General features: G+C 38.2%; 1 protein-coding gene across 3 annotated transcripts in view; it reads right to left on the reverse strand.

Moving 5' to 3' along the window:
- Positions 1-682: 682 nt before the first annotated feature.
- The window catches only part of SLC9A8 (solute carrier family 9 member A8), a 31,674-nt gene continuing 10,332 nt past the window's right edge, over positions 683-22,024 (reverse strand). For 2 of the 3 annotated variants that reach the window (XM_075721288.1, XM_075721289.1), the window contains 13 exons: positions 21,741-21,799; positions 18,142-18,225; positions 17,093-17,194; positions 16,502-16,536; positions 15,307-15,450; positions 13,859-13,997; positions 11,892-11,997; positions 8,937-9,053; positions 7,323-7,405; positions 5,459-5,570; positions 4,803-5,023; positions 3,581-3,727; positions 683-2,301 (listed from right to left, as the gene is read on the reverse strand). In XM_075721288.1, the coding sequence (XP_075577403.1) occupies positions 2,194-2,301; positions 3,581-3,727; positions 4,803-5,023; positions 5,459-5,570; positions 7,323-7,405; positions 8,937-9,053; positions 11,892-11,997; positions 13,859-13,997; positions 15,307-15,450; positions 16,502-16,536; positions 17,093-17,194; positions 18,142-18,225; positions 21,741-21,799 (1,457 nt within the window). In that variant the 3' untranslated portion in view covers positions 683-2,193. The remainder of the gene's footprint in view (positions 2,302-3,580; positions 3,728-4,802; positions 5,024-5,458; positions 5,571-7,322; positions 7,406-8,936; positions 9,054-11,891; positions 11,998-13,858; positions 13,998-15,306; positions 15,451-16,501; positions 16,537-17,092; positions 17,195-18,141; positions 18,226-21,740; positions 21,800-22,024) is intronic. The other variant, XM_075721290.1, reaches the window with a different exon arrangement.

Raw genomic sequence — 22,024 nt, forward strand, 5'->3', positions numbered from 1 at the left:
TTTCTTCAGTTTAATTGCTTCACAGTGATTTCATTAGCTCTAGCTATATCAGTTAATTGCTTCAATTTAATGTGTACAGCTCTCCCCAGCACATGGCTCTCCCTGGCTGCGGGCGCGCCAGCACTAATTGCCAGCAGAGGGCAGGAAATGATCAAATTACCTCGATGGACGTTCCCAGAGGGCTGATCTATCGGTGCAGACCGCTGTTTCTCAGGTGACCTATTTCACCAGAGTAACAAGAGAAATTAGAGGCCATTTTATATTTCAGCACGACTATGGCATAACACTAAGCCCAGTGTAATAGCATCTAGATGGATGTACACCTGCCCATGACAAGAGAAGCTCCCAGAGACCTTCCAGCCAGCTCCTGGGCTCAAAATGTTCAAAGTGAGTAAGGCGGATGGATGACTAAGATGTAATTAAGGCTACTGCTGTCTCTAGAAGTGTGAAGAAAAAGTCCGATTTTTACACGGATCCTCTCCTAAGGATAAAGCAAGCATGGATTGCTTTCCGGTCAACACCAGAAGCCAAGTTCATGCCCCATTCGCACTCCTACCAGTCCGTGCTTCAGCTCTGGGAGTAGCAGAGAGCAGCTCTTTGAACAGGGAGGGGAAAAAACGGGGAGAAGGGAATCCTGTACCAGGATGTGTTATTTTGGAAAAACTGCTCAGACAACACAAGGTTAGGATTCTAAATACATTCTTGAACCTTTATTCCTCCCAGCAGGTAAGCAGTTGATTAAAAAACTTAGTAGCAAAACCAGACCAAAAATATGTGTCTCACACTTTCAGAAACAAACCTGTGCACTTGCATGTCAGATTTACATGCAGAATTACAATTCACATTTCAACAGTGAATATGCACACGACTAGTGAGGAATTTGGGTTGGCAGTGAGAGCAAACTGCCGCGTGTAACCACAGCGAATGTGTTAACAAACACTGCGCGTCTGTTCAGGTGTATGCAATTTTGAGCAAACGGACTAGGCCATGTAGAAAAAGTTAAATGATACTGCTAATTTTTGAAACAGTGTAAGCAGAAGAGAAAAATGATATTAACAAACAGGAAATGAAAGCTGTTTGGCACTTCCCACAGTGGCCACTTCAGCAATGTGCAATATTAACCTTTCTGTATCTGGATTAGATTTTTGTAGACTCTTCTTCCTCATGTACACATTCAGTTCAGCAAGTGAACGATACGGAAAATGCTGCTTTTGCTTTCACTAGAACTTAAAAATTCCACTAGAGAATTCTGGAGTGTTAGGGACACTTCATGAATTAGGCAAAACAAAAGCTGCTGTTTTCTAAGATTTGAAGCCAAAGTGCCAGCAAGGAGCAACTGCCAATTCCAGAAACCCAACTGCAACTGGCTTTAGCCAAAGAAAAAAAAAAAAAATTAAAACTAGAATTTCAAATGCAGTTCTGTACTGTGTCATACAATCCCTCACTCCCCCAAACCATGCTATAATCAGTACTGTGGATTAGGTACCTCAGTACAAAAAAAACCCAACCAAACAAAAAAACCCCACAAACCATAAAATAGAAATCAACAATTTCTTAAATCACAAAATCACCAGTTTTCAGAGGTGCTTCTTTGTATGTGCAACATCTGCTTTTTCTCAAGGTATGCATCTTCTCCGGATTCATAATGTGTAAATCCCATAAATTATAGATTTATTCCAGTCAGATTCCCTTACTAGTGCTGAAAAATTCACAGTATAAACTGTCAAGACTCTCCACTCTCCATGCTGTGATTGAATATATATATGTATAAAAAAAAAAAAAGTAAAGTGCAACTCATTCTGTTTTGCAGAGTCGTACAATGGCTCTGTACTTCAGCATATGTTTACAGCAGATTTTGTAACAGGAGGAAGACACCCCCCCCCCCCCCAATTAAACAATGTCGTCATTTCATGGCAGGTGTTTCTGCTTTTCAATAGGCTGCATGAAATTTGCTATGCTGTAAAATCTGAACGGAAGGTTCTACATTCACTCCAGTGTCTGACACTTAAGGGTTTCCACCACTGACTAGTAATATGGAGCACAGTAGATCTGCGGTGTTAGACCTAAACATGTAGCACAAGACATGCCCGAAATCAGAAAGTTCGTTCTTGGCTTTCCAGCTTCTGTGCTGTCAGACTCTTGATACTTAAATCCTCTTTCTAATGCTCTAAAGATAAATTCATTGCACTCCTGCTATAGCAGCTCTTGCTCATCATCTTCAGATCCTGAGGGTCCTTGTCGGACCTCTTCATACCATTTGTTTGTGAGGGTTTTCATCTGTATGCGCCCGTGATGCAAGTCCTAAGGCAAAAGCAAACCGGAACAGTTTCTTAGCTACAACACTACTTGTGTGCTAGAGCAAAAGAGAAAGACTAATTTAACATATTCCTTAGAAAATAATCCACTTCTGGTCTCTAAGCATGCAAAGCAATTCTGTTTCCTACGAGAACATATTTATCAACTGTTCAATCACTAATTCTTTCCACGGATGGTATTTCTGATGACAGGTATTTTTTACCTGTGTTTTCCAGACAGTCCTGCTCTGTGGGTTTCAACAATCCTAATGCTGTCTGGATGGCCTGGCTTTGAATCTCACTCCTCTCTATGTGTTCCCAGGGACAGTGGGAAGCTTGTGGCTTGCTTTGGTGATTCACGTACTTATTTTTCTAGCCTTTGGTTGCAATCTGGATGGCAGCCTGTCCTTTTGCCTACGAACTACAAATCAGATACTTACTCTGGCTTCTTGATTCCTTTTTGGTTTTGCAAAAAAATGCCTTTAGCTTTTGCGGGAAAGAGCTGAAAGCATTCTTTTGAAAAGAAAGGTGTCAAAAAACAAGAGGAAAATTTGTACATTTGTGCAGCCTAGGAAGATGGAATGTGCACACTTTACAAAAAATGATCAACTCCACAGCATGCTTAATTCTATGGCAAATTGGAAAAACAGTGAATTATACCGCCAAGAAGTCTCAGGTTTCTGAGGTGTGGAATGAAAATGGCATAGTATTTACACCTCTTGGAGCCACCTGGTGTTAAGTTACATGTTCAGTCAGGTGTCATTTTGCATTTACAGCTTCAAAGTCTTGGTCTCCCAGTGAAGAAGTCTTAAAAGTGAAAGCTGCAATTCTGGTGCATATTTCCAAGACAAAAACTGTACTCTGCAGAAAAATCACAACTCCAGAATTCACAGGACCGTGTACAGTAAAAGGCAGCCACTTTGTGTGATAGCACTTTAAAAACTCTGCATGAGTGGCAGCAACTTTTTCTAGCAACAGTAGTAACTAGTAACTTCTGATACTCTTCATGGTACTCTGCAAGATTAAAGGCAAGTTCAATAAATCCAAACACCTTTTAAAATTTAATTGTGGTAGCCCCGAGAGATGCTCATTTAATCCAACCTGCAATTTTACAGTGCAGCTTTTCATTACAGCTGCTCTCCATATGCACAAGTAATATATTAGATGGCTCACTCTTCCTAATGTAGAAGTTGCATGGCTACACTATGAGCCTTGAATGGTACAGAGTGAAATGACAACCAACTCTACCACAGTTTCTTTTCTTCAAGAAAACAAGAAAGACTTACTTCTTGTGTGAGTCTTCTGGTGAAGAAAGGATTCAAATACTTGGCATCAAACCACATAAACCCTTTGAGGTCCTGGCGTTTTATGTACTGGGCTTCATATTCCTCCTCTGTAAGCTCTGATAAATGTTCGGATTCTATGGTATTTCCCTAGAAAGGTCACAAATACTGGAATCACCTGAGAAATGTGGCAGTCATCCCTCCAGCTTGCTTCAGCCCCCTGCCCTGTGCTCTCCCTTCTCACAACCAATTCCCATATTGGAACAACATGGAAATTATCACCCCAGCCTACCAGGGCTTATGGCTGTATGAATCTGTCCAGCTGTTGATTCCCAGAGCCACTTAGCTTCCCTTTTCATGCTGAAAGGTAAATGACCTCAAACGTTCCATATTTTGTATTGTTACTATTGCTGAGAACAGATTTCTAGTTTGCAGGTTTTCTCTTGTGAGCTGGACAATGATTTTATCCAGCAAGCAACAGTAAGGTCACTGACTCACGGAAAACAAGCCCTGTATCAGAACACACCCTATCCCTGTGCTCTCCCCGTACACAACTCCCTGTGTGGACAGAGTAAGGTAATTCTGAAGACCTGACACCAAGTGGAGCTGTTCTTCAAATCCTACAGAGCGACACCCTGCATGTCTTGTTCGATGGTTTGGGGAAAAACACGCAAATGCTCTGGATACCTGATGTACTCCAGCCTTTTGCACTTGAGGTTTCAGACTGGCTGTTAGTTTTCTTCAGTACTCTTGCTTAGCCGGAAATTGCTTTAAAATAAAACCCAGTCAGAAGGGTGCTGTTGTTATCACCTTCTCATGGCCTTTTCTTTGACTTTTTCAAAATAATTCCCATCTGCCTTTTATGATTAATTCATGACTCACACTGTACTAGCTACTTTCCCTCTGTATATGACTCAATCCTGTATCATCTGCTTTATGCTTTTGCAGGGGTTACTTTAATTTGTATGGATCAATTTATAATTAGATTGAGTTAAGAGACTATTTCTCCTCCCTTTGTCCAAACAGTTATTTTGTGTAAACACTAACCGACCTCTGTCTTTGGGATATTTTAAAATTATATTGCTTGGCTTTTTCCTACCAACTTGGCTTTTCCCCTAGCTTTCATTTTACTTTTTAGTAAAAAATAATATACTAGTCTTGGAAAATGTGAAAATTAAAAAAAGAAAAAAATCAGTGATCCTCTGAATAAAAAATGAAAACAAACCATCTTCTCTGTCTTGCTAAGATTAATGTCCTTCTTGTTCCTCTTGCGTGCTTTGGAGTCCTCAATGTCAATCAGTCTGATGAGGGGCATGGTTCCTCCTCCCAGCAGCAAAATCGTGAACAATACTATGATGATTGTTGTTGTCCCAATGAGCTGCCGCTTCTCTATTGGTTCCAAGCCCAAATGGAGGCTGAGGGCATAGGGAATTGCGCCACGTAAACCTTATCAGAGAGAACAGTGAATCAATGACAAGTGAATCAACAGCTGCATCGGTCCTCAGCAGCCTGGTAACAGGAATTCTTCATCTTTAAAATATTTTTACAATCTTATACCATGTCCATTTATCTATCATTTGATTACCACCCAAAAATGAATCTGAGCTCTTCAGATACTGTTGTTCAAACTGTGAGGTTGCTAGATAGACCTAGAAAGAAAAGTAGACTCTTTGCAGAAAAGCTTTAGTGGGGATCACCACTGCATAGTCCTCTAGCACAAAGGGGGAAGAGAACACATCTATTGCACTTGGGTTTGAGAACAGTGCAGATGTTCAGCTGAGTTTTGCTCCATCATGGAAAAACAGTTCTTCCCAGAGAAGCCCACACAATGAAAAAGATAAAATATTTTTCCAGTTCTTCGTACCTTGAGCTTTAACTTACCACTAAACCACATGATAAACATCATTTTGGGGGTGATTTTATGATCACGGAAAAAGTTGAGTAGGTAGGAAAGTGGGAAAATATTCACTGCTCTACCAAACAGAACAAGTACCTGAAAAACAGAAATAAAAGCAAAAGACCATTTGATGTGTTACATTCATGCAGGCCCCAGTTGCAAGGTGAATACTCTCTTTTCACTCACAAGTCTTGCAAGTAGGTGTGCTGCTAAACTAACATAAAGAAATCTCTCAGCATAGGTCAATGTGGAATTTAACTTTTTAAACATTTTGACTGCTTAACTGAAACTAAACCAGACTTGTCACTGACAGAGACCAGACACTACTTTACTTATAATAAATAAATGAAACCCAAGAGGCATTCCAGGGAGACCAAGAATTACTTGGGGTAAAAGTTCTCCTCGGTTCAGCTCCTTTAATCATTCCCTTGGTGCAGCAGCTAAGAGGCAATAAGACATTTCTGTTGTCTCCCCACGGACCAGTTCCTCAGAGAAAAAGGCCAGAAGCCAAACAAATAGCATGTAATCCGGTTCCTCAACACCTCCCTGGGTATGGGCATAAAATATACCACACACTGAAGCAACATTTTGGGGTGGGGGGGAAGTACTATTAATTTAATGGCAGATAATGAACAAATACAGTGAAAACTTTAACTCAGAAATGCAAAGGTTTTCAGAATGGCATTGCTTTTAAGCTCCTCCACAATCAGAACCTGATAAGGTAAATATCCTAGAATTAGTCAGCAGGATCCTTGAAGGGCTGTGCTGCTTTCCTTTATGAATCACCCCAAAATTACACAATTTGCATTACGCCTGTGAGGGCAATGCTATGTAGAAGGAAGTGTCACACCTTAGATATATATTGGATAAGGAAGTTGGGTGTAATGCAATGAGAGCAGTTCCCTATGCTGATATCGCTGTCTGTAAATTGTAGATAACAATTCTTCCCTTGAACCATGGACTAAGATGTGCTAGTATACGTTGCTGTATGCGACTGGAAACAGATTCACATTTCCCTCTTTTGACTCTGCAAAAGAGAACGTGTCTATATGTCTAGATATAGAACATGTCTTTTTCATGCCTATATTAAACAATTATAATAGCAATACATGTAGGTAACCCCATGTGAAACATAATTCAAAGTTCCACTACATAAAGCTACACTGAAATAGAGAATGAAAGTAAAAGAATTAAGAATGGGTCAAAGAATGAATACACATTGGAGAAGGTTTGAGTAAGGTTTTCCTCTGAAGAAGGTGAGCTCAGAGTGAAGAAGTGACGTATGGACTAAATTGGTTTATGTAAACAAACTGCTACGATATACAGGAGAGAACGACTTGAAAGCTGTAGTCCCGGGAAGATGAACTGGAGCAGAGTTTGATACTAGTTTGCACTGTAGTTTCTACGATCTGCCCATTCACACAAATCATTCATATGAAGCTAAAGATATGTAAAAACTCAGGATTGTTTTCTAGTAAAATATCTTCTGGAATAAAGTGGCATGTATAATAATCTCAAAGTCTTTTGAGATTTCTTTTATTTTATTATAAATCTAAAACAAGCAAGATTCTTTTTCTTGTTTTTACTAATCTTATACAGAAGGGCTTCAAAGTAACAGCAAACTAGAATTCCTTAAAGACTGATGTACTTGTACACCAAAGTGCTGAGAAAAAGAATAGTAATTTCATGCTATTAGTGAGAGTTAACTTCGTGCAATATATAAAAATATTTTCATAAAAACCTATAAAACATAACAACTATTCTAAAATATTTTAACTGTAAGGTTTTTCCCCCCTCCCCAATACCAAAAACGCATCTAAACAAGTATGGAAGAAAGTAAATACCTACTATGCACCAGATGACAAAGGACATTTCAAACTTGTGAGGAAAACTAAAAATTGACAGGCCAAGAAATGCAAAAACACATGTTTCTGAAAAAGAGAAATCACATCTTAAATAAAAAAATCTATAAAACCTTTTCTACTCCTATTATAAGTTACTACATACAGTACATAAAATAGTATTTCCTGACTTTTGAATGCACAAAATAGGACAAATGTCATTATGCAAAAGGCCAGGTTCTTCCACTCTCGCTCTCAGTGGACAGCACCTTAGTCTGTGTGTGTAGGCTTTTTTCAGCTGTAAATTACTGATGAGTATGAACAAAGCTAGCAAAACCTTGTTCTAAAGGCTGAGGAATTTTTTACTTGAGGAATATAGGACAAGCTGCAGAACGCAAGCTACTGGAGCAACTACTAATGACTTCCGTAGCTTCGAATCAGATTCTATATAAAACTGAAATGTCAGGCACAATCTCATATATTGCAAGTTGAACACTATTATAAAGTATTCATTAAATTCTTATAAACGGCAGCAGTTCATGACTTACTTTGTAATAAAATACTGCACTGTATGATCTAACGACCCTCGTATATTCTAATAACCTCTAGAAATGATGTCTGCAAATCTGAAATAGTACCACCACTGCCCAACCACCACAGTAATCCAAACATTTTATTTCCACAGCACCAACCCATTACCATCAGAGAACCACAAGATGTTTCGTCACTTCACTGCTATCCTAGCAAGGTAGGTTCCTTATCATAAAGGCAGTTAAAAACAGGATGCTTTTGAACAGACAATAGCAATACCTGAGTTACGGCAGCATAAGACATTGTTTGGTCATGCTTTGGGTACTGGCTACATATATTTGCATGTTCAAAACCTGCTGCAAACGTGTACGAAATTGCACAGTATCTTAAATAACTCCTTTACAGTGACTTGAATTAATACATGCTGCTTTAGAATTTTTAACAGACTAAGAGCAGATCCTGATGAGCTGCTGGTGCTCAGGTAATGAGTGGTTAAGTTTAGTTTCCAGCAAGGCCACTCCCTGGCCGTGTTCAAATATGCAAACAATAGGAACACATTCATGCCATCCCCTAAAATGGGATGTATTTGTAATACGGAAGCACGTAATTTCTTTGAAAGTTTGGCTTGTAAAAGGAAACGGAAAGCCTACGGGACTCTGAGCTGCTTGTATCACTACTTCCAAAAACTTCTCAAGTTGTGAAGCTATTGTTTTTGCAAGTAGCTTTTTACATCCAAAACCATTTTAAAAAATACTGCTAAAAATCCATCTCCTAAAACTAAAAATATTCCAGAGGAATATAGGAATCAGAGATCTCTATTCAGTTATCAATCTTGTGGCAAATCTTAGCAGGAGCCTGCAGGATGGGAGAGAGAGATTTACTGTATGTTTTATCCAGTATGACAGGAAAGGTGACTTTGACTGCCTCCCAGCCTCCACTATGAGGAATTCTTCTCTTAAAGACAGGTACCCCTGACATATAAATGGCTAGAAGAGAATTCACACCTCTGCTGCTCCCATCAGCATCACCATTTCAGGCACATAAAATTTTAAACTATTAATATTAGATATTAATTGTAGGCAGCACCTACCACACATGAAAGCAACAGTTCTCAGTGTCTGCTGCATTAAAATCTGTGTGACCGGGGACAAGTTATGGTGTGTATAGTGAGACATCACGATGCCAGAGAAGAGGATTGCCATGATACCTGTAGATAAAAATGTGGCAGTCAACAGAAGAAGAATAGTTTGCACTCTGCAAATACTTCTGTTTATAGCCCTTACTAACGCAAAAGCTTATGAAGCACTAAGTGAGGTTTTTACTACCATTGTTATTCATACTGGTCTCATTCCACTGGTCATATTAAATACTAGGAGGTCCAGTATAGGTCACTTGCAAGCTAGAATTAATCCCTGTTATGTGACGTTTTCCCATAAAAGTGAGGGAAATAAAAAGCCAATTTTTGAGTGTCTTTCCTGCTTTTAACTCTCTAACAGGTAGAGAGATGACATCAAAAGAAGAATACAAACAATTTGAGAATAGCCGGGCTAGAGAACTGTACAATTCAGTTCTTCCAGGAAGTGTGTCATTCTCTCCTACCTGCTGATCAGCCAGGCCCAGTCACTCCACCAGAAGTAGAATGAGACCAACAGGGCATGGGTGCGAATCCACTCCAGTATGGTGCACCACATCTAATACCATAAAAAATTAAGAACGAATAGCACGCACAGGTGTACCCCCAATTTTCTATCAATCTGAGAATAAGAAAAGCTATTGAGACTTGAGAATTCAGGGCAAAAATTACTTTTGTAGGAATCATAGAATCATTTAGGTTGGAAAAGACCTTTAAGATCATCAAGTCCAACCGTAAGGTACCGCCTGATATGTAGGGCCTGCAAGGAACGCTACTGTGCAGAATGTCCCTTGCCTCCAGAGAAAGGGTCACTAAACCATCTGCTGTAAGTTACTACAAAGATTAATCTCAGCTATCAACTATGGCAAAAGCCACCAAATTTTCCATTACAGAATTCAGTTGCCCTAATGACACGCACAGCTTGGACAGCGTTACAGCAATGGTATCACAGGGCACAACAGCTACCTCAGATTTCACTGTATTTCACAAATCTTTGCTTTGTGTTAGGGATTTTTTCCATCTACTTTGCTTCCCAGCTCTTGGTTATTTATGGGAAGAATCTGAATTTCAACCTATTTCGCTAACTGCTCAAGACATATCACAGATGCTGTCAGTTGTTCCCTGTTCACAGGGAGCTGGGCATCTTAAAGGGAAGTTTTAAGCATTTCCATGGCTGCTGCATAGACTTACACCTGCAAAGCATGTAATTTGAGATGATGGTTAGGATTGTGGAAAAATTTAGCAGTCCACTTGAACAACTACAGTACACCTTGTGAGGAAATAACTGACCAAAACTGACAATATAACCCAAAAGAATTCAGTTGCGATGCAGAGCTCAAGAGGACAGGATGTCATGTGCGAGCATGCCTGCTCTGCCCAAAACAAGGGAAGTTTAAAAGACGAGAAGTATTTGGCTGGAGCTACGTGCCCAGGAGTGGCCCAGATGAACACAACTGCGAGGATTAGAACAGCTGAGGTACAGTCAAAAGAATCCTTTGTTTGAAACACAGAGGTGACCTGACTAAGGTCATTCAAAGTTTATTATTTCCTGAGAAGTCATTCTTGAAGGCACTTGAGCAAATTAGAGAGGTTGTCTTCACAAATAAAATGACGAAGAACCTCTATCATCCTGAGAGTAACTAACTAGGAATCTTACTGTAAATTCTTTTTCATTGTATACCAACATGTGTTGGTTATATAATGCAATGGCACTGTAATTCTGCAATATTTTATTATAATTTTATATTAATAAGCAATATAAATTAGAAATAGAAAAGGTCACATGCTGAGACCCTCCAGAATAATCTTCTCACAAAGCAAAACTTGTTTTTACAGCAATACAAATATTTTAACATATCAAACTGCTTGCTCAGGTTTCATGTAATTTCATTCCGCTACATATGTGTTGGCCTATACACACATCCAGAGTAGTTCTGGATGCAAGTGGGCAGAATGGAATGTTTGCATTAGGATTCTACATCTTGATTGTGTAACTACCATTACAGGCCACATCTTCACACATATAAAAAAATACAACTCCACTAATACCAGTGAAGGTATACTGATATACACTGCTACAGATCCATTCCAAAATGTTCCCATTAGCTCACATGTACATTTTCAGAAAGTCTGATTTCATACCTGCAGCTCATTTACAAGAATTCTAGTCCTGCTACTACTCCTCACAAACTTGTAACGTTCTTACACAGTCCAAGTTGTAGAGCAAATACATCTTTTAATGCACTTAAAGAAAAAACAACCCAAGAAAAAAGAACCAAGCAGATCCCCTAGCTATTTGAATTATACTAACTGCTGCATTCCTTCCCACTTTCCTTTGAGAAATGAGACGGGAAGCTGATTGCCTTAAAAAGACCACTTAAATTGGCAAAGGTCAGAGACATTGGGCATCCAGCAGGACTGGACCCTCTCTTTGTACTTGATTCTACAGAATGATGGAAGAAGTTCACTGGTAAGCCTCTTCTTGTGGCCTTCTGCAAAACTTCTACCAAGTATTCAGAGATATATACAACACTCAGCTGATTTCCCCAATGGCACGGAAGGACACGCAGAAAAACGGCTACAGGGTAGTAGGGTGGACATTATCTAAGTTAACTGACATGACTGAGATCTACAGTGTGCAGCTGAAATTTTAATTCTGTGTTAGGAAGAGATAACTGGGGAGAATACTAGTATTTACACTGGCTAATGTAATGCTTATGAAAACTGCAGTTACCTTTTCTATACTTTTGTAACATGAAGCAGATAAGAAGTGTTTCTTTAAGTCAAAGTTAAAAGCAAAAGCATAGGCTAAATGAGAAAACACTAAAAAAACCAGGGGCCCTCTTAGACACAAATAATACCTACTCCCTAAATTTATCAAAAAAAAAGGCACATACTCATTTTGCTGCTCACCTGAGAGTGAGATACCTTCTGCAAGTCCATAAGGAAGGTAAGCGAAGATAATCATCATCCCAAACTCTAGGGAGGGTGTCTTCCTTAAATCAATGTGCTTTAGCACGTACACATGAAAATGTTATGGAAAAAGTAAATAAAAAAATTTTCAAAGAAAAATTTAAATGTGTCATTCCATTACAAAACCATGGTTATGCTTAATGTACTCATCCATTGAATAGCTAATAAAGTCTACACATTGGCCTTTGACTCAAGTATGGAAAGATTAATAATTTCTTGTGAGAAGTGTTTCTTATAGAAGCTACTGCTGGTAGAAGTCTATCAGAATGGACAGACCTAGAGACAGGAAACATCTGCTACTGATGTACCTATACAGTACTGATAACAACATGCCAAACTGTTTGTTTGGATCTAGAAGGGCCATTTCCCTACACGTTCAGTCTTTGAAATGTCTGCTCCAAAACTAGTGCAAAAAATCCACAGAGAATCATTACATAGTAAAGGCTTTTCTAAAAATAGGGGAGAGCTATGAAACAGCAAATTGAAAGTATAATAGCTCTCATTTATGTTTGAACAAAAATAATGTCCTTTTGATACTCAAGACATTTAAAACTTTACATTTGTGGTCATAAACATGGACATTTGTCAAGGGCCCCAAGTTCTGCTTTGCATCTTGCGCACAGTTCTGTAGCACAGCTGCCAAGTACAAGTGGATTTTGCCTCAGACATTGTTATTTGCCACACTAAGCACGCAAGCAATCTTCTCTGTTCAGTCCCTAGACTTCTAGTTACTTCCAAATGGATAGGACAGATTTGCAGTAATATTAACAGTGAGGATATTTCTTCAATCACATCCTTGCCTTAACACTTAAAATACTCCACCTACTATCTTTGTTAAAAATTCAGAGGATTAGATGTGACATGGAAGTTCACATTCCTCCTGGGTCATGAACCAGCAACAACCTTCAACTATATTTATCTGCTGGCAACTAATAAGATATGTCCTTTGCTGCACTGAAATTTTGCATGCTTAGGGTAAATCCAATACTTTGAGGCACAAATAACCGTAATAGGGCAAATAAGCTGCTTTTCTCTTTGTCTTAACAACATTTAGCTATCAGTGAAAGAAGTGTTGAACATCTGTCTCCCTCTTTTGTTATGATCTATGGAATAATTTAAAAGTTCATGGAATCAGGCTAACGAACCAAGAGAAGAAATATGTCTATATGCAATCAAACACTCTGTTCTTGTTATTCACAAAGTGCTTAACAGCATGTCCCAGATGACATGAATAACTGTTGTGCAAGCCTAGCACAAAAGATTACCTACAGTGAAGTCAATGTTAACATTAAACAAGCTCTGAAAAGTAACAAAGGTGTCTGACTTACAACAAACACCCTTATATCAGCAGAGAAGCTTCTGGGTTGTTTAGCAACCAATTCATGGAAGTGGAAAAGGCAAAATATAACTCAACACAAATCCAAACACAACAGTATCTGTATTCAGCTGCCTGAATACGATACATAGGGACAAATGAGCTGGTCTGACTCAAAAGCCCTCGGGAAAAGCAGCTTTTTTTTTTTTTCCTTTTTAATTAACTGTTTTATGTATGTAAAAAAGGAGCCATATGCTTGTAAAAATGGATCAGTACTGAAATGGAATGAATGCATTTTGAATTTACAAAACAATTACCATATTTTATAACACTCCAATGCACGTAATATAAGCTACTATACAGCATTTCAGACCTTAATTATGTTCATAAAAATGTGATGCAACTTTTTAATATGTACCCATGCACACTAACGTAAAACCAAAATGAGCATGAGAAAATCCTCAGCCATCAAAATGTCTAATAAGAAATATCCTCTAAGAAATGCTGGAGAAGACGGAAAAAGAAAAATACTATTAGAATGCTGAAGTTCACCAATTTATACATGTATATCACCAATATTAAAAAAGGATATTAATGCAGAAATAAGACCAGTAAGTGTGCCAAGCGCTGCAGAGCCAAAGAACATCTTAAGAAAGTATCCCAGTGCCTGTAGAAAGGTTTGCCATCCACTTACATCTGACATATTTTCTCTTGTCAAACCTTCTGCTGTGCTAGATATAATTAAAAAGTGAATAAAAAGAAACAGTTATAAATTCTAAGCCTGGATCCAAAAATACCAAGCATCTTTTGAGAACAACAACAAAGACAACTTCCATTTCTTTGCTGCTACCACTCTTAAAAGGCTTTTACTGTGATATATATAACAAGAGGAATGTCAAAAGATGTTAAATCAAGTCTTAGTGTAATCCCCAAAGGGAAACCTAATTCTGCTAAAAATCTGGAAATCCAGCATTGCTCTTCTGAAGAATCCCCAGAATGGCGTAAATAGGCTATGATAATGCCCAGTATTACAAAACAATTTTCAAACTTTGAAAAGGAGAAGAAAACACATTTTGCAGTGGTAAAAACTCAGGGCATGAAAAAGAAGAGACGGATCATGTGATGCTCAGAGAAGAACAAATGAACAGGAAGACCTCCCATCAAATATTTAAGTGTGGATGACAGACAGGAAGGTCACTGAAGAAAAACAAAGAAGCTCTTAGGAGGAAAGGGGAGAAGTCTCTCAATTTCAGGAAGGAATCTATTTCATAGAATTCCATGCAAAGACGACATGGATTCTAACTAGCATTCCTTTTGACTGCTGTTAGCCTTTATGGTCTTCCGTAAAAGAACAATGACTGCATTAAAAGCAATTAGTTCACTGAAAAATGAGTGACTTCACTACCTTCTTAGTAGATCTGCTCCTTCTATACATTCATAGTCAGGTCTATTGACTTCAGCAATAACATGAAGATACATCTATTATTTTTTTTACTCTTTCAGCCCCAAAGAATTATCATGGGCAAAGGATAAGGATATTGGATGTTGTTTTTCCCCTGTGATAGCCCTAACATAAATATAAAACTATTGCATGGATGTTGATGTATCTCCCTCACGCCCCCCAAACTGAAGCGTGACTCTCGGTATAAGCCAATGATACAGGAGACACAGTTGCGTATTTGGCAAGGTAAATATTTTTGTGCAAGCCTGAAAGGACACATGTTGGTTTTCTGTTGTCAGGACCCTCAGATGGAAAGAGAGCTGGTAAACGTATGGACTTAGAAAGCAATCAGTTATCTGGGGTCAATGAGATGAGGCACAGAGGTAGTGGTAGTAAGACATCCATTTACTCTCTCTGCCTATGCAGTTTATGTTATGGATTGCTTTTAACAAAGGATCATACAAAATTCAGCTTTACACCAGAAATACATGATTTGTTCCAAATGGAGATGGAAGAATTACTGTATATCTGAATAACTAATTAACAGAAAATAACGTGGTTGCTGTTTCCATAAACGCATGTAGTTCAAATGCACTTACTTGGTCAAGACAATAGAGACCGCATCATTGAGAATGCTTTCTCCAAAAACCAACATGTTAAGTACGGGATCCACATTGAGGGCATTGAAAATGGCAATAGTAGCCACAGGATCAACTGCAGATATTAAAGAGCCAAATGCAAAACTGGGAGAACACAAAACAAAAAAGAAAACTAGATGAAAGAAAAGTATGTACCTAGTAAACTTATATGAACAACTAGTAACAAAGACATTATGTGTTACAGTTTCTACACAGTGAAAAGTTATGCTCTCTTCCCATTCATAAGAACTTGTAGTGACTAAAGGGAAATGTTTTTCTTTTACTGATATATCAAAGAGTAAAGTTATTCCCCAGCTGGAAGACGTGTTGGAGAAATATCTATCTCCCATCTCTCAACAACAGTATCAAAGTCTTAACCCAACTAAATAAGAAAAAATCAGAGGAAACCAAACAACTTTACAGACACAGCCCAAGCCATGTATCATGCATAGTGTCACCTGTTCAGGAGTACTAGAGAGGAACATTTAAAGGGAACTACTAAAACTTCATTACTTTGGAATCCACAGATAGACAATACAGAGGCAATGGAACTGCTCAGCTGCGTAAAGTCAAACACTGGAACCAAGTAAGGAAGATTTTTGCTGTTCCTGCATGTTTTCTTGTTATGTTTCTTGCTTGCCACCCAATTTATTTATGGATTTTAACAGAAAAGTGCTGTATTGGCTATACAATAAACAAACAAACAAAAAACCCAAATAAACCAGGAATGAACTTTATTTAATGGTAGGGTGGGGTACTCCTAAAAACCTGATTAGATCCTTTACCAAGTTCTTGAAAAGTCTACATTATTGATACTGAAAAATTCATTCTGTCTTTTAAGAGAAGATTTGGACAAGGAAGTTATGCCATTATCATATATATTAATAATACCAGCTAATCAAAGGCTACTTATTTTAACTTTAAAGGTTGGTTAGAAAACCCAGCATCTTTCCTGTCTAGAAAAATCACTGAGCACAGAATACTATTTGGAAATAAGGCTGCAATAAATACAGTTTAGAAGTGTTCATACACCATGTTGAATCTAAGCAGTCTAAACAATAACCAGAAGAGCTGGCCAGCTACAGTGCATTTCCCATATATAGTTATCTTGAAGAATGCTTCATTTCATATACTACACCATTCCCCAAGAGCTTACCTGTCTGTCATGTTGAGTTTATAAATTACATCAGCCTGAAAGAATAGGTAAAACACAAAAAAAAAAAAAAAAAAACCACAATCAACTGTGTTTTTCTGCTGTTTTAAAAAAATGAAACTATTAATCAAATCCTAATTTCGTTATAATGAAAAAAATCACAGTAGCGATGCTACCCAATCTAACACTGCCCTCCAACAGTGATCTACTGCTACAATTCTGGTCACTCAAAATCAGGGAAGACCAGATGAAACTGGGACAGACACAGGCACGTAGAGTAACTAAGGCATTCAAAGGAATGGCAATCTGACAGGCAAAGAGGAAATCCATGATTGTTTGCCCTACCAGCATGAAGTCTGAGAGAAAATATAATTATCTATGTCTGTATCTAATCAATGGGAAAACCCCAAAGCAGAGAAGCAAAAAAAGTTATTGACAGAAGAACAAATAAGTTTAATACTAGAAATAGTGATAGCAGAGAACTGGACTTTGTGACCCAGGAATTCACTTGCACTATGTTTGTCCGCCTTGAAAAAATGGACTTTCAAAGAGCAAGCCAGATAAATTTAAGTGCTTCAAAGCAGTTGTTCTTACCTGGCCCAGGAAATAAATTCCTCCACCTACAATGAAAGCTGATATTGCAGTGCCAAATACAGAAAACAGAGTGATGGAACCAATGTTCTGAAAAAAATTACCCTGGAACACAATAATAAAGTAAGTAAATTAGTGAAAGTGATCTGAGGAAAAACACATGTTTGGGTTTGCATCTAAATTAGATTCTGATTCACAACTGGGTTTCCAATAATAAAGCTTCATTAGTTTGGTTCCAAGTACCCCAGGACATACATCCACACCATCTGCCTAAAGAGCCTGCTCTCTTGAGGACAAGAGCAAACCCCTCCGACACCCAGGACAGGATGTCAGTCTGGTACCCTAACAACAAGCCAATCCTCAGACAAACAGCTGGATATTCACCAGCACTTTGACACACTCCCCACCTGACAGAACTGTAAATTAATCCATCTATTGTAGACAGGACATGTGAAAAAGGCTTGTAAACTGCTCAGTTGCTAGTCCATTTCTTGTGATTTTGTATGAAAAAAGCCTTCAGTGTTGGTACCAGTTCATGACATTACCATCACCCGCCGCTCACTCCCTCTCCTGCCGCACAGCTCAAGTAGAAAGGCAGCACACAGGGAGGACCAGGACCACTTCAGCCAGGACGAGCGCTGTGAGAAATGTCCATGAAACACAGGCTCCCAGGCAAAGGGTGAAAACCCTTGTAAACATTTTCCTCCTCTTTAGCCATGGAGTGACCCCACCTTTCCCACTTCTGATCCTACTTCTTCCCATTTTGCCTCCTTCACATCCGCCCTTGCACAACTCCGACGAGGTAAGAAACCTCTCCGACCAAGGCAAACAATCTCTGTGTGGTACCTAACACCTTGCCAACATTCAGTTGACAGTAACAAGGTACATTCCCTGCATTCTGGGTTGAAGAGGCTTGAATTTTGCATTCTCAATTCCCTAATGATTAATATGATGGAATTTAATGCAATTATTCTAAACTTCATGAAGCTGACTAAAAGCAGAATGTGTTCCAAACAAAACCTCAACATGTAAAATGAGTGGCAGGGGCTAACCTTGTGCAATGAATATCCAGATTCAAATATAATAGGTGGAAGCAAAAGCAGAAAAAACATATTTGGGCGAAACATTTCTTCTTCCTGCAAAAAAAAAAAAAAGAACTTTAATTTCAAGGATATCATAATTATTGAAATAACATCAAATCTTCCAAAAAGAGAAATTATTTAAAAAAAAAAAAAAGTTGGAAAATGAAAATGGCATTAATCTTTCTCCCTTCTTATCACAAAATAAAAGACTGAAGAAAGTAAGCTACTCTAGGGCTGCTACTTCTATTGGTTTTTTTTTAATCCAGTGATAAAAATCTAGGCGTTACCTATTTTAAATTACTGTCTCCAAATAAACTGCACAGAAAATAGGTTATTTATGGCAAAGGAGAAGTCTTTCTGTTTCCATAAAAAGTATTCCCATTTTATCTCACAGTCTCAAAATCTGTAAAGACTGTCAAGGAATGGTGACCTCTTGGCCACTGGTTTGAATATAATCTAGGTTAACCATGGTCAAGTTCAGTTTCACTACAAAACTCATCACCTGACAAGAAGAAATCTGATCATCATCTTAGTACACTTGCAAGTGAGAGGCTCAAGGTATACACCACTGTTAAGAGTCTGAGGCTTAACTCTTCTTGGCAAAAGTAATTTATGCCTGTAACTTAATGGTACTATTCTGATGGTTCCTTTTTACCATCAGAGTGATAGAAATGAAACCTACAGCGAAGCAAGATGTTAATTTTTGGTGACCTTACTCTTTGTCGCCTTTCTCATCACTTGGCTAACACTGCTTTATGGAGTTGTACCCTCAAACTGGCACCCTGTTTTTTTCTGCTGGCAGACTAAGCACAGAAGGCAAATTAATCAGGGCTGAATGTGCCTCTCCCTCCGTACCCACCAGGCCCCCTCCTGGTCCCCACAGCTCTGAATACAGCAGAACTTGTCACCTTCGTAAGCAACAACTAATTTGTTTAAATACAGGTTAAAACAGCTGATTGACTGTTCTGTTAAAACACCAGCTTTCGAAAAAGAAGTACTCATCTCTCTAAAGTCTCATTCCTGTCTGTACCAGCAATAATCATCTTAAAGGATTTGGGGGACTTAGAAAATAAAACTCATCCTTTATACTGAAATGCTTTAGTCCATTATTCTGCACGCACAATTCCATGCCTCGATGGCTAATGCTGCCTAGTTTCTGTCAATACAGTAACTGTGCTAGAACAAAAAACCCACAGACCTGATTAATTACACTGTTTAAAAGCCCCTGAAGGCAGAGCTGGACAAGGAGGTGAGAAATAATGAAAAGGAAGGACTGCATTTCTGCTGCATTGAAGCAGAGACCAGGAAAGTAAAACGTGAGGACTGTAGTTATCAGCCACGCTAGCCAGCAAGAATCACCAGCAAGTACAAGGCACACTGAAGACTTAGGAAGGCAGGATTGCAAGAAATTACATTACAAAGTTCTTAGGGCAGGGATATGATCCAAGATACGCTTTGTACATAGATACAGCCTGCAGTTAAATATTCTATTTTTTTTTCCGTATCAGATAAACAAAAATTCTCTAGCAAATTTAAAAACATTTAAAACCATTTTATAAAGTACATAATAATTATTGATTAGAACATTTCACATCTGAAATTTTGACAGTCTATGTTAAAACCTAAGCTTTAATACAGTGAAAGTAACTTAAATAAGCAAATAATAATGTGCTATCTGTGACCCTTCACCTTAGCTGATAACGTGAGCAACCAGATACAGCATCCCCGGTACCGCCCAAGATTTGACCTATGCTTACCACAAATAAACTACAGAATTCACTAGCTACAGTCAGTATTTCCTGTGTTTATAGAATCAGTGCTCAAATCAGAGCATACTTTAAGCTTTCTTTGTTCTTCCTACATACAGGATCTTCTTCAGAGTATTTTATTTCACCAATAAGAAGCTATTTTAAAATGCTGATTTTGTGGCTGTTTAACTGACTCTGAATTTTAAATCAAATCCAGTTGACACAAATCAGGAATGGAAAAACACTACCTAATGCACCACCCCCTGTTTCTAATAAGTAAATATGTAAAAATGAAATATCACACCATTACTCTTGAACTATGTAATTGCTTAAATGAATGTACACAGCATCAGTGTAGTTAGTCGACAAAAGAAGTAGTATAATATGTAATTGTAAAGCTACATCTGATTGAAAATCTATGCATTTTAATGTATTTCAACTAAGGAGAAAAGAAAAAATCTTCCTTTAGGGAAATAACTGCCAAGAAATATTAAGCTGCAAGCTAGGATTAAAATTCACTACTCAGACCAAGACTTTCAGCCTGCTACTATAAATCCTGTTTAAAACTGGTGATTCAAATCACTGTGATTTCAATCAGTTCACTGATCTAATCCTAATAAACTTTGATCCCATGAAACAGAATCACATTTTAAATACTGCAGGATTTTAAATTAAAGCAGGAATAGTGAAGAGTTCATTGCTTTGATGATGTGGATAAACTGTAGGAGACAAAATCCTTGCTTCACTGTAGATTTCACCTCTTGGAGATACTTCTACCAGGATTCTCCCTCCCTGGGAAAGCCTCTGTAACTCCACACATGCACAGACAGCAATGAATCACACACTAATTCAGGTTGGAGGGGACCTCTGGAGGTGTCTGATCCAAGCCCCTGCTTAAAGCAGGGCCAACTCAGGGCAACTCCAGCTGCTCAAGGCTTTATCCAGCCAAGTTTTGAATATCTTTGTGGATGGAGATTCCCACAATCTCTCTGGTCACATGTTCCTATGTCTGTTTGCCATCACTGTTAGCATCTTCTTTATAAGTCCGTAAAGCACCGGGCACCAGGACAAGGACAAGCTTCTGCACAGAAGCTTTGCCTGTATTTTCTGCTGGAAATAAAGCTCAAAACATGTTTCCATTGTCTCAGCCAGCGGGAAAAATGCTGCTGCTTCATGCACCCTGGTTTTGGCAGTCTTTCCACAAGAAGCAATGGAGCACCCAAGAAACATGCCATGCTGAATGGATCGCTTTGTGAACTGTCTGTTCTTAGCACCACAATTTGTTGCAGTTTTAAGTAAATAAAATAAGTAAATAACATGACTTTTAGCACAGCTATTCTGAAGAAGTGCTCCTTTTTACCTCTGCGAAATCTATGTTAACATCTTCAGGTAAAACACGTGACTTTACAACCTATCAAAACACATTTTTTTTCTATAAAACACCTACAAAATTAACTCCAAAAGGAGGAAGAGGACTAAATACAGTCAAAAAGTATACAAGACAAATAATTGAATCGCTATTTTTCTTACTGTAACTGATCCCAAGGATGCCCAGTACCTTCTTCTACCATGTATCTAATAGGAACAGATTTGGTACTGTAAAAAGGATTACTAGAGTAGAAAAATACTGTGTAGAAAATGTTCAGCATGATCAAGACCTCAAATTGGTTGTATTATTAAAAAAAATCCCAAACTTCGGCATCAAGTACAATATACGTAAGTTTTTGGAAATTACATCTAAAGAAACTAATATTACAAACAGTCTTATTTTAAACATTTAAGGATTGTTCTACAATTAGAAATTAATTGCTTCAAATATACCTTCCAGTTGGCCAGCTTTTGAGCCTCTATGATTTTTATAAAAGCTCCCATAAGGATACCTAGGAGAGAAGGAGATAACATTCTGAAACATTCACAAAACACACCGTTTCCATTAACTGTTTATCAACTCTCAGTCAACAAAGTTTTAAAAGTGAAAACAAAGCAAAACATAAAGCAGCAAGTCTTTCATTCCTAAATCACAAAAACACAAAGTGGGTGTGGTCCAATATATGACAGTCTCCATAATTACAGTTACATAATTACACAGCTTCCCTACACAAAGG

This window comes from Pelecanus crispus, chromosome 14, assembly GCF_030463565.1.
Source record: "Pelecanus crispus isolate bPelCri1 chromosome 14, bPelCri1.pri, whole genome shotgun sequence".
Lineage (NCBI taxonomy): Eukaryota > Metazoa > Chordata > Aves > Pelecaniformes > Pelecanidae > Pelecanus > Pelecanus crispus.